Source organism: Globicephala melas, chromosome 19 (assembly GCF_963455315.2).
Source record: "Globicephala melas chromosome 19, mGloMel1.2, whole genome shotgun sequence".
Taxonomy (NCBI): domain Eukaryota; kingdom Metazoa; phylum Chordata; class Mammalia; order Artiodactyla; family Delphinidae; genus Globicephala; species Globicephala melas.
In genome coordinates this window covers 6,395,851-6,411,443 of record NC_083332.1, presented here as the reverse complement: position 1 = coordinate 6,411,443, position 15,593 = coordinate 6,395,851, and the positions used below count along the sequence as shown (strand labels likewise).

Here is a 15,593-nt window from a genome sequence, read left to right as displayed (position 1 = left end):
TGAGGCGGGCTGAGCTCACAGCCGCCGGCACCCCTGCCCCCCCCAGGGGGCTGGGCCAAGGTATAAATAGGGGTGGTGTCTGCAGGCGGCAGCGAGCCCAGCCCAGCACCACCATGCTCACCCTAGAGGCTGCACAGTAAGTGGGGGCCACCCGAAAGTGGTACTCAGGACCCCTGCCCTGCACCTCACCTTTGACCCCTCTGCCGGGCCTGCCCCACCCAGGGGGCAGGTGGGTGGGAGGGGAGGGAGGTCCACACTGTCTCTCGCCCCTCCTGGATCTCTTTCCTCTGCCACCTCGATTCCTTCCTCCGTCCCATCCGTGTCTCCCCTGGACCCCAAAGATCTCTTTTCCTTGGGATGCTTGCTTCTCTGCCCTGCTGTCCTCTCCCAAGTGGCCCTCCATCTCTGTCTCTGTCCCCATCTCCTCGGAGTCTCACTGCATCCCCGACTCACTCACTGGGTCTGTTCACCGTGCTTCTTAGCACATCTTTTCTGTTTTGGGTCTCTGTTCTCTGCCTCTTGCTCCCTCTCTCTGTGTCTTTCTCTGTCTCTCCAGTTTGTTTCATCTCTCCTTCTGTCTCCCCGTCTGTCCCCCACCCCATCTATCTGTGGGGCTTAATAAATACTTCCTACATCCCATGCCATGTGAATTGTCTCTCCACACCTTTCTCCCTTCCCTCCTCTCCTCTCCCCTCTGCTGAACCTCTTCTGTGTTTTCCCATCTCTACCCCAACGTCCATCTCTCCATCTATCTCCTCCGGTCCAAGATGGACCCATTTAACCGACTCGCTCACCAAGGCCCCCGCCCCGCCCCCACCCGCCCTCGGGCGCCCACATCTCTCCCGGGACTTTCTCTCCCTCACTTTCCCTGCCCCCGCCCAGCCTCTGTCTATGCAAATCCCGGGGGAGGGGGAAACATTTGCCTGGCCCCCGCCCCCCACTTCCTGTCCTGGTGGGGGTGAGTGTGGTGGGGCTGGTCTCACACAGAGACACGCAGCAGTGAACGAGCTGTGGTGGTCACAGCTGCAGTCGCCTATCCCCCATCTGCCCAACCGCTTCGAGACTCAGGAGGCTGCAGGCTCCCCTGACATGCCCCTGTGTCTCTCCCCCTCCAGGCTTGACGGGCCACACTTCAGCTGTCTGGTGAGTTGGGGCCCTGGGGGTCAGGGAGGGGTGGGGGGACCCACGTGGCCCATCGCGACCTCCCTGCCTCAGTTTCCCCCTCCACTCCTTCCTGTCCCTTTGTCTTTCTGACTTTTCCTCGGTACCTCCAAGGACCCCCTTCCTACCCATTCCATCACAGAAGTTTTCCTAACATCTCTTCTCTTCTCTCAGACTCTGGTCCACTTCCTCGAACGGGGAGGGGTGGGTCTTTGTGTCTTTGACTTTGTGTCCCTTCCTCCGTCCATCCCACATTTAGTAAATCTACTTATTCCTTCTTCTCTTCTCTGCTTTACTTCGTATTTTCAAAAATTGAGTCTGGACTATTTCAGACGTGCAGAATACTATACCCCACCCCCATAAACCCACAGCTCAGTCCAAGAAATAAAACCCCACTCACGTGCTGGAAAGAAACCCCCCTGTGGGTGCCCCTTCGCCAGCACATCCCACCCTCCTCCAACTTGAAGAGTTTTGCTTTAAAAAAAAAAATTGAGGTTTGCCTTACAAGTCAAGAAAGAGACGAATCTTGTGTACAGCTCAGTGAGGTTTTAACATAGGCACACACCTGTGTAACCACGAACCAGACCGCGATAGAGAACATTACCATCACTCCGGAAGATTCCCTCACGTCCCTTCCCAATCAATACACCCCTCTGATATTTTCCACCATGGATTAGTTTTGCTTGGTTTTGAGCTTTATATAAAGTGAATCACACAGACCTTTTGGGTCTGGTTTCCTCACGCGACATCAAGTGTGTGTCAGACGTTGGTCCTTTTTTCTTGCTGTATAGTACTCCATCCTAGGAACGCACCGCAGTTTGTGTGTCCATTCTCCTGTCTCTGGGCACTTGGGCCGTTTCCCGTTTGGGGGCTGTTCCTAAAGCCGTGCTGATTGTTCTTGAACAAGGCTGTTTCGTGGACATACGTTTTCAGTGCTCATGGGTAAATACCTTGCAGTGAGATCACTGGTTTATCAGGATGGCATATATCTAGTTTTAGACTTTAATTGCTAAAGCAACATGATTCTTGGGATGAATCGGAGTGATATGGAGGGGGATAAAAAAAGCATGGAGAGCTTCTTTGCCTCTGTTAAAAACACTTCTGTGCCTCTCACCCTTCGGCCCCCTCCCCCTCCCCCAGGCAGGCAAGACTGGGGGAATTCATCTACACCTTCCCCAGCTGCTACAATGTCACAACTGTGTATCGGTGAGGTGCTGGGATTCCCGGAAGCCCACAGTCTTAGTAGGGGCTGGCTGCTGTGTCCCTTTGCGAGACCCTGGTCTCTTTCTATGTGTCCCTACCTGTGTCTCTCATTCTGTGTGTGTGTGTGTGCGCGCGCGCGCGCCTGGGTCTGGGCCTTTGTGTATTTCTTCTGTGTTGTATCTATCTCCCAACTCTGTATCTCTGGATGTCCCTCTCTTTGCCCTTGTCTCTGGTGCCTAGTCTCTGTGTCTCTCTTTCTCTCCCTCTCCCAGCCTGTCATAGTCTCCCCGCTGGTCCAGGGTTGGGTGGGGTCTCCCTGCAGCCTGGGTTGACCCCTTTTCTTTCCCAACCCCTATCAGTACCCAGATGGAGTCTTCTATGACCTGGACAGCTGCAAGCACTCCAGCTACCCCGACTCAGACGGGGCTCCTGGTGAGTGATCCTGGCCCAGCACCCTCCCCACCTGCCCCTTGGGCCCATTTTACAGATGGGAGAGCTGAGGTCCAGGGGAGGCTGTCACCTCGCACAGCAGGACGAGGTTAGCTCAGGCCTCCAGACCTCCTCCCCTTTCCTCTCCCAATCACCCGCTTGCCCATGCAAATCCTGGGGTCAGAGATTTGCACAGCCCACAGTGGTCCCTCTGTGCCAGTGCAGGGGCTTCCAGGGGGAGGGGGCCGAGGCCAGACCTCTCAGCTTCTGATTCAGCGCCCTTCCCCCCAGATCTGTGGAGCTACGGCCTCAGTCCAGCTGTCCCAGCCGCCTCCTATGAAACCTTTGACCCGGCTGTGGCCACCTTCAGCCACACCCAGGGTGTCCAGCTCTGTTACGGACCCTCAACCTACAGCCCTGTGGGGAACCTGGACCCGGCCCCCAGCCTGGAGGCCCCGGGGCCTGGCTTCCCAGCATACCCCATGGAGGACTTCACATGCCAGGTGAGGGGCAGGGTGACCATGAAAATCCCCATCATTTGGTTGAGGTTTCCTAGGTGCCAGGCACTGCATCAAAACCTGTGCACCCAGGAACCCCTTCATCCCTCTGACGACCCTCTAAGGTTAAGCAGCATTATTACTCCATTGCACCATCGAGCCAACAGAGGCACAAACGTGGGTCAGGGGCCGCACCAAAGGCCATTATCTGTGTGGAGCAGGCTCTCATGGAGGTGGCCCGGGCATCCCCTGGCCACGCCATGGAGATCTGAACCGAGGCCAGAGTGCAGGCTGTGAGCAGAGTGGGGAGGGCCACGGCCGGGGCCCAGGAAGAAGCCAAGGGACGAAAGCAGAGGGAGTGAGAGAAGGGGGACCTCCCTCTGGGACTACAGGTAACCCTGACCTTCCACAGACCCTGGGTCCCCTGGCGTACGCCCCATACCCCAGCCCCGTGCTGTCAGAGGAAGAGGACCTCCTGCTGGACAGTCCCGCCCTGGAGGTCTCGGACAGCGAGTCAGATGAGGCCCTCATGGCTGGCCCCGAGGGGAGGGGATCTGAGGCAGGTATGTGGGCGCAAGTGGGGTGGGAGGGACTCCAACTGGAGATGGGGGTGGGAGGTTAAAGGAACCATGTCTTCCCAAGCAACTAGTATATATACTCCAGCGCTGAGGGCAGTTCCCAGATCTGCCATCTGCTGGCTGTGTTGCCTTGGGCAACTGTCTCTACCGCTCTGTGCCTTGGTCTCCTATCTGTACAGTGGGGATGACAGTAATAGTATCTATTGCTGGTGGTTGGGAGAATTAGGGGGGATCATACATGTCAATGGGATAGCAGTGTTCGGCACAGAGTTTGGCACTCAATAAATCTTCACCATCATTATGGACACAGTAGCAAAAGAAATCATCACAATATCAACTCCCATCTATCATTCAACCCCTGCTTCTGCCCCTGTGCCCTCCATTACTCACAACCCCTGGAAGTTGGAATTATTAGTTACTTTCCCTATCTGGGCCTCAGTTTCCCATCTGTAAAATGGGCATTGTTATTATCATCCCTATCTCGTGGGGTTATGATGAAGATTAAATGAGCTCATAATTGTTCAGTGCCTAGAGCAGCACCTGGTACTAAGCGCTTCAGAAAGATTTGTAAAAACACACACACAAGCCTCACTTTTAGCTGAGGAAACACCAGCTCAGAGAGGTTAAGTCACCACCCCAAAGTCACACAGCTGGAAAATGGCAGAGGTGGGGTTCTTGTATCCAGTGCCTGCTATGAACCCCCCAACTCTGTGGGGCCCTTGCTGCTTAAAGGAGCCCGGGAGTCAGACCCCTTGGCCTCTCCCAGGATCCCAGTCCCCGCGGAACTGACACACTGAGTGACCTGGAGCTGGAGAAATGGCCACATTCAAACCCACTTCAGATCTCTTCACCACAAGTCAGCTCTGTCATAAGTCTTTGAGGAGCATTGCCAACCCATTTCACAGATTCATCCATGCGCTCAACAGATACGTGCTGGCCACCAAGCAGTCACAGGACAGAGACACATCCTGAAATATAAAGCAGGGATGGGAGATGGGGGTTATGGGGTGGCACATTCAGGAAAGGGGAGCAACTTGCCCCGGATGGGAGTGTGGCACAGACAGAGGCAGGTGTACCTAGCAGCCACCTTCGTCACCCCAATTCTCTTTATGGGGAGACAGAGGCTTGGCGGTTCCGGGACGGGGTGAAGCGGGGAGGGGGTGGGGCGGGGCCCGAAGGATGCTTCAGCTAACGCGCCCCGCACCCGCCGCAGGGGCCCGCAAGAAGCTGCGCCTGTACCAGTTCCTGCTGGGGCTGCTGACGCGCGGAGACATGCGCGAGTGCGTGTGGTGGGTGGAGCCGGGCGCCGGGGTCTTCCAATTCTCCTCGAAGCACAAGGAGCTCCTGGCGCGCCGCTGGGGCCAGCAGAAGGGCAACCGCAAACGCATGACCTACCAGAAGCTGGCGCGCGCCCTGCGCAACTACGCCAAGACCGGCGAGATCCGCAAGGTCAAGCGCAAGCTCACCTACCAGTTCGATAGTGCGCTGCTGCCCGCCGCCCGCCGGGCCTGAGCCCGGGGCGGCCTCTCGGGGGCTCTCAGGGGCTCCACGCCTGTGTCACGTGGGCGTCCCCACACCCTAGGTCCTAGGACCCACGGATCCCCCATCCTGGCTGCGGGGGCGGGGCGCTGCCACAATCCCTAAGCCCTGCCCAGGCTCCCTCTGGGATCCCCCCAGTCATGTCTGGGGCCTCTTTGGGATTCCCTTGTCATGTCCAGGGGCCCCAAGATCTTCATGTCTTGGGTTGAAGGACCCAGAGACGACTATACTTATGTGTCTGTGTGGAGGGGCGGGGCAGGGCAGTGCTTCCAGAATCCCAAGAGCTTCTCTGGGATCCCCTTGTGATGTCTGAGATCCCTTGTGTGTCTGCGATCTCTCAGTCTCATCTAGGGGAGGGAGAGCCTACAGATCATCACACCAAGAGGGGGACTCTGCCAGCCATCCAAAGCCCTGTCCAGGGTCTTTCTGGGATCCCCTTCTCATGTTTGAGTCCCTCCTGTCCCATCTGAGATCTCCTAGTTACGTCTGGGTCCCTCTGGGAACCCTTTGCATTCATGTCTCTGTGCCCATCTGTGACTCTCATTCTGTCTGTCCCCCCAGATCCCTTTGTCATCTTTGAGATCCCCTAATTCTCTGGAACCACCCTGCTATCACTTGTTTATGTCTGGAATTCTCCGATCACATCTACGGTGCCTCTGGGATCCTTTTGTCATGTCTGAAAACACCCTTGTCAGGTCTGGAGGGCTGACCTCAGTGAACCTTGTTGTATCCGGGCCACCTCTGCGATGCCCTTGTTTGTCTGGAATCCTCCAATCACATCTGAGGCCCCTCTGGGATCCTCATCTGGTATGCCCTTTTGGGGACCCCACCAACAGCTCCGAGTTCTCCTGGGGACCCTCCGCCTCCTGTAATGCCCTCCCTAGGGCCATGCTGGCGATCAATTCTGGCCACTCAACTGATTTCTGGGTGACCGTGGCAGCCCCCCCCATGTCAGTTCTAACCAGAGACTTTGCACCATCCAGCAACAGTGGGCCAGCTTTTCGATGTGGAGAGGCTGGAGCAGGGTGTTGGCCGCTTCTAATGGGGAATCTGTTTTCCAATCTGCTCAAGTCCCCATCGCCCCTGGCTGTCATACCCCGGTGGCTTCTCTCAGTTGTCCGTTCGCCCCAACCATTCTCGTGTGAATCCAGCCTGAGCAGAAGAAGACCGGATGAACTGTGGGAGCTCTGATTGGAACCCTCGGGGGGTGTCAGAGGCTGTGGGCTAAGAAGCCGGAGTCCCAAGTCCTTGAGCCTGGGTGGCTGGGGGGTCTAGGGTGAAAGACTTGCTGCTTCTGGGCCAGTTTGGCCCTTCTGTGAAAGGGGAGAGGAGGAGGAAGATCTCGGAAGGCCCTTGCAGCCCTGTCAAGCCTTTGATACATCTGAAATCCACCCATCCACCCACTGGTAGCCAGAAGGAAGTCGAGGAAGGAGCACCAAGGATCCAGAGAGGGAAGAGGTCCTTGAGGGGGGCATACAGCGGCTGGTAGCAGAGCCCAGGCTGGGACCTGCCCTCGAGGACAGCACACCCCCCTCCCTGGGGCGGTGCCAGGGACAAAGTGTCTTTTGGGAGGGCCTCCTCTTGCAAATGAGGTACCTTTTACGAAAACTATCATCATCACCCCAAGTTTGGAATAAAATAAAATAAGTCAAGGTAGACAGACCTTCTAGGACCCTTTGTCAGGGACCGCAATGCTACCCATCCATCCGGGCCTGCTGGCCCTCAGAGACACTGGGACGGCGAGGGGGGAGATAAGAGAGGAGATGCAAGAGGCAGTTAGAGCCAAACCAGGCCGAGCCTTGAAGGCCGCGGTCAGGGCTTGAGATGCAGGCACTGGTGGTTCGATTCAGTTTTTGTCTCCGTCTCTTCTTGACGATTGGAGTTCTTCCCCACCCTCTTCCTGATTCCCTTTCCGTCTGGGTCTTGTCCCTCGTTTCTGAATTTCTGCCCTCCTCCGGATCTCTGTCCTCCTCTCGCTGGATAAGGCCCGCGGGTAGCGAGCGAGGCTCCCAGCTCTCCAGGCGCTCCACCAACCTGCTGGGCCCGCAGGAGCCGCGCAGCAGTCTGCCTGGCAACCCATGACGTCACAAGGGGGCTGCCTTCGGATTGGCTCCGCGCTTGGTGGAGGCGGGGAATTTTCCAGCTCTTAGGGGGTTTTGGAAAAGAATGGTGTGAGTTGGGGGGTGGGGGGGTTGGCGATGGGCAGGAAGAAAACGGTGAGGGACTTGTCTTCAATAACACCGGGTCCTCCAGCCGGCGTTACTTCCCCGCCTGCCCTCCGCCTTAACTCCAAGCCACACCCACCTCGCCCTCCTCTCCGAAACACCTGGTGTCCTGGAGACCCTCTCCTCCCGCAATCCCCTCATCTCCTTCACCTCCCCGCACCCCCGCGTCCGGCCACCACTACCCCCATACGGAAAACCACAGGCACCCCTGCCGGGAAGGGCGCCAATGTCTGGGCAGCCCTCCAGGGCCTTCCCGGTCTCCCCACCCGCCCCCGCTGGGGCACCCGCCCCCTCCCCCGCCTCCGGTGCCCGCCGCGCCCGCTCCGGGAACCATCGCGGGGAGCCCGCAGGGCGCAGTCCCACGAGGGGCCGCGGCCAATCCGGGGTCCCAGGTGGCCGGGGCCCCAAGCCATCATGTATGCCCACGCCCGGGGGTGGGACTCCGGAGTCCCCGACACTCAGTGCCCTCCCTGCGGGCACAGAGACCTCCCCCCGCCTCCCCCGCGGCCATCCTGCCTACCCTGGGAAACCGGACCCTCCCTCCCGGCTCTGGTTTCCCGAAAACTCCTGACTTGCAGATACTAAGAATGGCTTTCTAGACCCTGTCTTCCCCACCATCCTCAACCCCCATGCCGGAGTTCTGGCTCAGAGCCCTCACCCACTTCAGACCCCAGTCCTTTACTGTCCCTCCGCCTAGGACCCAAGAGTCCAGGCCCTCATCCTTCTTTCTCTGGGACCCAAAAATCTGGACTCCAGGTCCCTTCTGCACCGGGACCCAGGAGTCCAGGCCCTCAGGCCCCCTTCCCTCAGACCCGGGAGTCACCCGCCTCTGGCACGTCCTCCCTCGGACCCAGGTGTCGGAACCCCAGCCCCTCCTCCCTGGGGACCTGGCATTCAGCCATCTCTCCTTGTCCAGCTGTTATTTCTCGCCCTTTCGAACACACAGGCGGAATGTGGGGCTGCAGGGGAGGGTGGGGAGGCGCGTCTGATGCCTCCCAGGGCCTCCTGGGAGTCTCGGGACTCCTTAAAGGGCTCCCCCCGGGGCCCACCTGTCCACCTTAAGGCCCATCGGGACACAGCTGCGGTCAGAGGAGAGAGAGCAGGTCCGCCGACATGCCTGAGGAAAAACCAGGTGGATTTGGGGACTCCCTCCCTATGTGGAGACGCGATTCTGTTTTCTGAATGGGGACTGGGGGCTTCTCCCTCCATAGGGTTGGGAGAATGGGGTGCCTTCTCTGTGTGGGGAGGAGCTCCCTTCCTTGTGTGGGATAGGAGGGTCCCATACTTGTGTTAGGTGGGAGGGGGTTTCCCCTTCCCTGTGGGGTGGTAGGGGTTCCTTTCTCTGGGGAGTTGGGGGTTTATCTCTGGGTGCAGATGGAGATTCTCTGATTATGAATTTGTGTCCCTTTTTCTCGTTGAGGATGGGAGTCCTGTGGTTGTAGACTGCGGAGTCTTTGCAGGGTGTTTGGGGTCCTCTACATTTGGGGATGGGGTCTTCTGGGAAGGGACCAGGGTCACTTCTCTGAGTGAGGATTGGGGTCTTTCGCTGCAGGGGAATGAGGTCCTCAATGTGCCTAGATATTAGAGGTTCAAGGTACAAGGTTGTACAAGGTTGAGGGGACCTCATTTCAATGGGAATTGGGGCTTCCCCATGTAGGAATTAGGGGACATTCTCCATATAGAGGCTGGTGAGCTTTTCTTCATGTGCAGTTTTGGGGCCCTTCTTTGAATGGGACTGGAGGCATTTCTTTATATGGGGTTGGGGCTTTCTCTCTATGAGGCAGTGAACAGAGGAGACACAAGCCCCCAGGGAGGACCCCTCCTCCCGGGGTGTCCAGTCCGCTGGCACCAGACCAACCAGGCTGAGGGATGGTGGTCCAGCCGCTCGCTGCAGCTGGGGCCCCAGCGGGCCAGGTGCCAGCAGGCAGGACGGGTGCAAGATGCTGTGGTCAGCACGAGTATCCAGTTTCCAGCCCAGGGGAAGAGCTAATTATACCTCCAAGACCTAAAAGGTCAGAGCCTGGTGGCCTGGGTGGATGGGGCATGGCCTGCCTGGGGCAAGGAGAAACCGGATCTCACAGACTCTGGGATTAGAGATAAATTTACACCTGGACTGCTGGACTCCAGATTCCGAAGGAGGAGGGGCCCAGGGACCTGCACTCCTGGGTTCTGGAAGAGGAGAACGCTGAGCACGTGCTCAACTGTGAATATCTCCTGCCTCACAGTAGCCAAAAATGCCCCCGCAGGCAAAGATGCCACCAAACCGGCTCCCAAGGAAGCCCCGCCTCCAGAGGCTCTCGCAGAGCCCCCCAAAGGCGAGATGGTGTTCCAGAGGGCCGGGCAGAAGCTGGCACCTCATCCCCCAGCCTCCGCTGGCCCCTCTGCACCTTCCCGCTCTCTCTCCTTTAGTCCACCCTCCCCACAGCTCCAGTGCTGACCGCCCTCCCCTGCTCACAGCCTTCCCTGGCTCCCCAGTGCCTCCAGGACAGAGCCTAGCCCCTCAGCCTGGCCTTCAAGCCCCCAGCAACTGGCTCATTCATCACCGAGTCCTGCCCAGCTCTGAATGCCCCAGTCTATCCTCTCCTACCCCAAAGCCCCATTTAAGACCATCCGGTTCACAGATGGGGAAACTGAGGCCCAAAGGGGCGGGGAACCTGGTCACGCAGCTACCTGCATGAAGCGTGGTCTCTCCCAGGTCAGGGGAAGCCACTGTGCCCCAAGGTCTTTGACTGCTGAGCAGAGGTCCCTCATTCACTCTCAACCCAGCCCCCAAAGTGGCCTGCCGTCCCCTCCCTGGCCGGCCTTAGACCCCCTAATCCTGTCCCCTGAGCAGAAGCCCCACCTGAGGACCAGTCTCCCACCGCTGAGGAGCCCACCGGCATTTTCCTGAAGAAGCCAGCCTCTGTGTCGGTGGAGACTGGTGAGGGGTGCCTCGGGGAGGATCGGGTGGGGGCTGGGCTCCTGGGTCTGAGGGAGGCGGGGCTGGGCTCTCCCGGCTTCCCAGTCCTCTCCGTAGAGTCTTATGACTCCTGCCTGGCCATTCCCTCCCACCCCTCCACCCCCACCCAGGAAAGGATGCCGTGGTCTTGGCCAAGTTGAACGGGAAAGAGCTGCCGGACAAACCAGCCATCAAGTGGTTCAAGGGGAAGTGGCTGGAGCTGGACAGCAAGAGTGGGGCCCGATTCTCCTTCAAGGAGTCCCACGACTCTGCCAGCAATGTGAGGACCCTGTGGGGACTCGAGGGCTTGTGGGCCAGGGCTGGAGATCGTGTGGAGCTCCTTGGTAGGGGTTGTGCCGGGCAGGAGGGAAGAATGTTTGGGCCGGGGCAGGGTGCACCTGGGCACGGCGTGTGCGTGCCCAGAGAGCTCTCAGGGTCAGGGACGCAGGCCCCCAGAGGCCAAGATTGTCCAGGCATGGGAAGAGACAGCTGGCCCTTCCTGGGGGCACTCAGAGTTGTGAGGTGGGCTCTGGGGGAGGTGGGGTGGCACTGGGGGTCGGACATGTGCACCCATACCCCTGGCCTGGCCCCCAGGTATACTCCTTGGAGCTGCACATCGGGAAGGTGGTACTGGGTGACCGCGGGGATTACCGCCTCGAGGTCAAAGCCAAGGACATCTGCGACAGCTGTGCCTTCAAAATTGATGTGGAGGGTATGCTGGCGGGGGTGGGGGCCGGGGGTCTTGGGTCTGGTTGGGGGGATGGATCTGTCAGCCAGGTGTGGGGAGAGTATACTGATGTGGGGACAAGGCGGGCACAGGTTTTCGGAAGATGGAGCACAGAGGCAGGGGTCAGGTTGTTCAAAATAGGGGAGACGATCTACCGGCTTAGAGGGTGAGGAGGTGTAGATTTGGGGGTGAAAAGGTTCAGGGTTTGGGGGTGTTCACGTGGAACTTAGGAGGTGAGTTATGTAGATTCCAGGGTCACAGTGTACAAGCTTGAGAAAGTGGCAGTAAGGGCTCGGGAAGTGAGGGTGTCCCAGGTTTTTTTTGTTTTTTGGTTTTTTAAAGTATAATTTCCATTTTATTGTCTACTGTTTATTTCAGGGGAGTCTAAGGGTGGCCAGGTTTAGGGTGAGGGTATACAGGATTGATGGAAGGCTACACAGATTTGGGAGCATGTGTATGGAACTCTGAGAGTGTACAGGTTTTGGGGCATCTGCAGCCCAGGATGTGTGGGGACTTAAACATGGAGGGCACAGGGAATGAGGCTGCCCAGCCCCGGGGAGAAGGGCCAGCCGGCCCAGGTGTGAGGGGGATACAGGCCGCTGAGAGAGGGTGGTGCATGGCAGCCAGGGAAATGCGTCTACAAGCAGAGGGTGTCCAGGCCCAAGTGAGAGGGTGTGCTGGCCCAAGAGATGGAGGAAAAGGGGTCTGGGGGAGGTTGTGCAGGCCCGGGGTGGGCACTCTTGTTCTTAGATCAGGCCTTGCCTCCAAGCTCACCTTCCCTTCCCCCATTGCCTCTCCCCAGCGCCCAATCAGGACTCCGCTGGGCAGAGTCTAGAAAGCTTCAAGCGTTCGTAAGTGACCCTGGACCCTGGGGAGGGGCAGGAGTATGTCCTGGTGCCAAGGACCATGGGAGGGTGTCCCTTGGGAGGGGCAGCTGTGGGAGAAGGGGAGGATCAGGGAGGGCAAGGAGTGGGGACCCAGGGTGAGTCTGAGGGTCGGGACCTCCATGGGGTTCACACTCCCTCTCAATGGCCACAGGGGTGAAAAGATGCCGGAAGGCAAAGGTGAGCTGGATTTCAGCAGCCTGTTGCAGAAGAGGTGAGTCCACCCCGCCTGGCACAGAAAGGGGAGATGGGGCCTCAAGGAGGAGAAGGATGGTGGGTGAGGCCCCCCTGCCCCCCGTTGCTTCCACACTGCCATCCCAGGACTCTGCCTCCCCTCCACCTACCCATTCCTTGCCCACCCAACCACCTGTCCATTCACCCATCCACCCATTCACCCACACCCCTACCCACAGCCCCACCCAACCAACAATCTGCCCATCACTTCTCCTACCTACCCACCCTTTAACCCATCGTCCTCACGTCCACTTTCCTGTCCACTCAGGCTCCAATTCACCTACTCATCCACCTGTTCACCCAACCAACCATCCATCCATCCACTTGTCCATTCACCCACTCACCAGCCTGCCCACTCATCTATTCAGGCAACCAGCTACCTATTTATCCATCTACGAATCTACCCATCCACCTACCTGCCCACCGCCCATCGATCTGCCCACATATCCATTCATCTACCCGCCTCTTCCCACTTGTCCGTCCATGCATCGGCCATTACACTCAGCCACCCATTCATTAACCCATTCATTCATCCTTCACCCACCTACCGCATCATCCACTTCCCCATCTGTTGAGGCACCCGTCTATCCACGTTTCCACCAGCCATCTGTCTACCATGCATCCACCTTCCCATCTGCACCTGTATCTCTCTTTCAACTGAGTCCAACATCCCACCCATCTACTCATCCACCTACCCATCTAGCCAGGCTTTCCTCTGTCAACTGTTCACCTCTTCAACGGCACACCCATCCTCCCAGATAGCTCCCTGTTAGACTCATCTATATGAAGTTGCTATTCTGTAGGTAAAAAATGATTGAATACTGGCAATTTCATATTATTCTACATGATGCTTGTCCAATCACTCAGTTATTCATTTTCTGCTGGTCCACGGATCCATCCTTCTACTCACTCAACTATCTCCATAACCAAATCCCCAGAAACTCCATTTACTAATAGATTCATCTGTCTGTCTTTACCCAGCCAACCATCTTCCCAGGCATCTTCCATCAACATATTCACCCAACTGCTCACCCAGCCATCTGCCACCAACTCATCAATCCACCCACTTACCCAGCCATCCTCCATCAACCCATCCACCTGTCTTAATGCCACCCATCCCCTACCAGCCTACCCATCCATTGACCCATTCATCCATCAACTTAGCCATCCATGGACCCCTCCACCCATTTACCAGTTCCCCACCTAATGCTCTGTACATCAATCCAGATATTCATATGTCCCCCAAATTCACCCACGCATCTATCCTTCTTTTGTTCCCTCCCCTTCCTTCCTTCTTTCCAGAGATTCACTCTCTCTCACTCATCAAACATCTTCTGAGGCCTCCCGTCTACCAGGCCCTGATCAGGGGACAGGGCGAAGTTTGACTGGTTCCCTGACACTGAGTCGCTCATTGCCTTGGGAAGATGGGTCTGATCCAGCAGACACAGACACAGACCACGACTGTTTAGTGTGGTCAGAGAGAAGGTCCCACGAGGGCCTCGTGAGAGCTCAGAGTGAGGGCAACTGAGGTGCTGGCAGGACAGGGGGTGCCTCATGGAGGAGGGAACTTCGGTACTAGCATTTGTAGGATTGAAGAGCAGGTGGAGATGGGTCATCCAGGCAGGGACAGACGTTGTGCAAAGGCTGGGATGCAGGAGCGAGCCCAGAGTGCTCAGGAAAAGGCAAGTAGGGTGGTTTGGATGGTTGTGGGAGTGTGATGGGACAGAGGGCGAGGTTGTGATTTCGAGGCTGAGTGGCTGGGGTTTCCTCCTGAGGGCAATGGGGAGCTATGGAGGAGTTTTGAGCAGGGGAGGGGTGGCATCTGATGTGGGGGTCAGAAATAGCCCTCTGGGGCCAAGTGGAGAACCGACTGGAGGTGAAGAGATGAGATGCGGTCAGGAGGCCGGGGAGGAGGCTGGAGCAATGGTTCAGGTGGGACAGGATAAGGAATAACAGACCCAGAGAGAGAAAGTGACACAGCAAGTGAGTGGAGAAGGCAGAGGGAGACCCTCACCTCCTCACTCCCTGGTGGCCCCGGCCTGTTCTCTCCACCTTCAGGCAGGTGGTTGAGGAGAAGAGAAAGAAGAAAGATGACGATGATCTAGGCATCCCGCCTGAGATTTGGGAGCTCCTGAAAGGGGCAAAGAAGAGCGAGTATGAGAGGATTGCCTTCCAGTATGGCATCACTGACCTCCGGGGCATGCTGAAGCGACTCAAGAAGGCCAAGGTCGAGGTCAAGAAGAGTGCAGGTCAGTGCTGGTCTGAGGGGAGACGGGCCCTGCCCATAGGGACTCCAGCACCATAGGTATCTGATGTTTGGACCCTGGACTTATCTTTTGGAGGTCCTAATCTGAGGAGTAATAGAGATGCCAGTTCTCAGGGGCCTCCAAGTTCACAGGAGGCTCTCTGACCTTGGTGGTCTGGGGAGGGAGACTTGACAGCTCAGGACAGTGAGAACCTCTCAGCTCCATCCCGCTTGCATCCCTCAATCTCCAGCCTTCACGAAGAAGCTGGATCCAGCCTACCAAGTGGACAAAGGCAACAAGATCAAGTTGGTGGTAGAGATTAGCGACCCAGACCTTCCCCTCAAGTGGTTCAAGAACGGTCAAGAAATCAAACCAAGTAGCAAGTATGTGAGAGGGGCAGTCCCCGGGTTGGGGGTATCCAAGTCCCAGAGAGGGAGTCCAGAAATAAGGCTGGCCACTCTTAACCCAGAAAGGGCACTCCCTCATCCATATGAAAAGTGCAAATACCTCGGTAGAAAAACAGACAAAAGCGATGAAGAACAGGAATTCAGTTAGAAGAAACCCAAGTAGCTAATTCACTAAGTACATATTCAACCTTGCAAACACAACCACCACCACCACTAATAATAACGCAAGTCAAAACAACGGTCTTGGGACTTCCCTGGTGGCCCAGTGGTTAAGACTCTGCACTTCCAATGCAGGAGGCCCGGGTTCGATCCCCGGTCAGGGAACTAAGATCCCGCATGCCACAGCTAAGACCCGGCACAGCCAAATAAATAAATAAAATAAATATTAACAAACAAACAAACAAAAACCCCACCAACGGTCTTTCTGCTCTCCAAATGGGCAAAAACTTTACAAAATGATAAAATCTGGACTCCCCTGGCAGTCCAGTGGTTAAGACGCAGCGCATCCACTGCAGGGGGCGCGGG

The 15,593-nt window shown here is 57.2% G+C and overlaps 2 protein-coding genes and 1 non-coding gene across 5 annotated transcripts in view; all 3 read left to right on the top strand.

Moving 5' to 3' along the window:
• Nucleotides 1-37: 37 nt before the first annotated feature.
• Nucleotides 38-7,053, top strand: SPIB (Spi-B transcription factor). Of its 3 annotated transcripts, none has more exons than XM_030850006.2 (6): nucleotides 38-136; nucleotides 1,116-1,143; nucleotides 2,724-2,796; nucleotides 3,085-3,296; nucleotides 3,703-3,853; nucleotides 5,082-6,108. In XM_030850006.2, the coding sequence occupies exons 1-6, from the start codon at nucleotides 114-116 to the stop codon at nucleotides 5,378-5,380; spliced, it is 786 nt and encodes a 261-aa protein (XP_030705866.1). In that variant the 5' UTR covers nucleotides 38-113; the 3' UTR covers nucleotides 5,381-6,108. The 3 variants fall into 3 exon arrangements, with proteins under 3 accessions (XP_030705866.1, XP_060145131.1, XP_030705863.1); XM_060289148.1 differs by lacking the exon at nucleotides 38-136 and having other exon boundaries at nucleotides 258-1,143; nucleotides 5,082-5,317; nucleotides 5,969-7,053; XM_030850003.2 differs by lacking the exon at nucleotides 38-136 and having other exon boundaries at nucleotides 258-1,143.
• Nucleotides 7,054-8,745: 1,692 nt separating this feature from the next.
• The window catches only part of MYBPC2 (myosin binding protein C2), a 24,355-nt gene continuing 17,507 nt past the window's right edge, over nucleotides 8,746-15,593 (top strand). The window contains exons 1-9 of the mRNA XM_030849993.2: nucleotides 8,746-8,764; nucleotides 9,858-9,947; nucleotides 10,466-10,552; nucleotides 10,702-10,850; nucleotides 11,165-11,282; nucleotides 12,100-12,148; nucleotides 12,336-12,395; nucleotides 14,474-14,664; nucleotides 14,912-15,044. Coding sequence (XP_030705853.2) covers nucleotides 8,746-8,764; nucleotides 9,858-9,947; nucleotides 10,466-10,552; nucleotides 10,702-10,850; nucleotides 11,165-11,282; nucleotides 12,100-12,148; nucleotides 12,336-12,395; nucleotides 14,474-14,664; nucleotides 14,912-15,044 — 896 coding nt within the window. The remainder of the gene's footprint in view (nucleotides 8,765-9,857; nucleotides 9,948-10,465; nucleotides 10,553-10,701; nucleotides 10,851-11,164; nucleotides 11,283-12,099; nucleotides 12,149-12,335; nucleotides 12,396-14,473; nucleotides 14,665-14,911; nucleotides 15,045-15,593) is intronic.
• Nucleotides 15,320-15,392, top strand: TRNAG-UCC (transfer RNA glycine (anticodon UCC)). Its single transcript has one exon. It is a non-coding gene; the product is annotated as a tRNA-Gly (tRNA).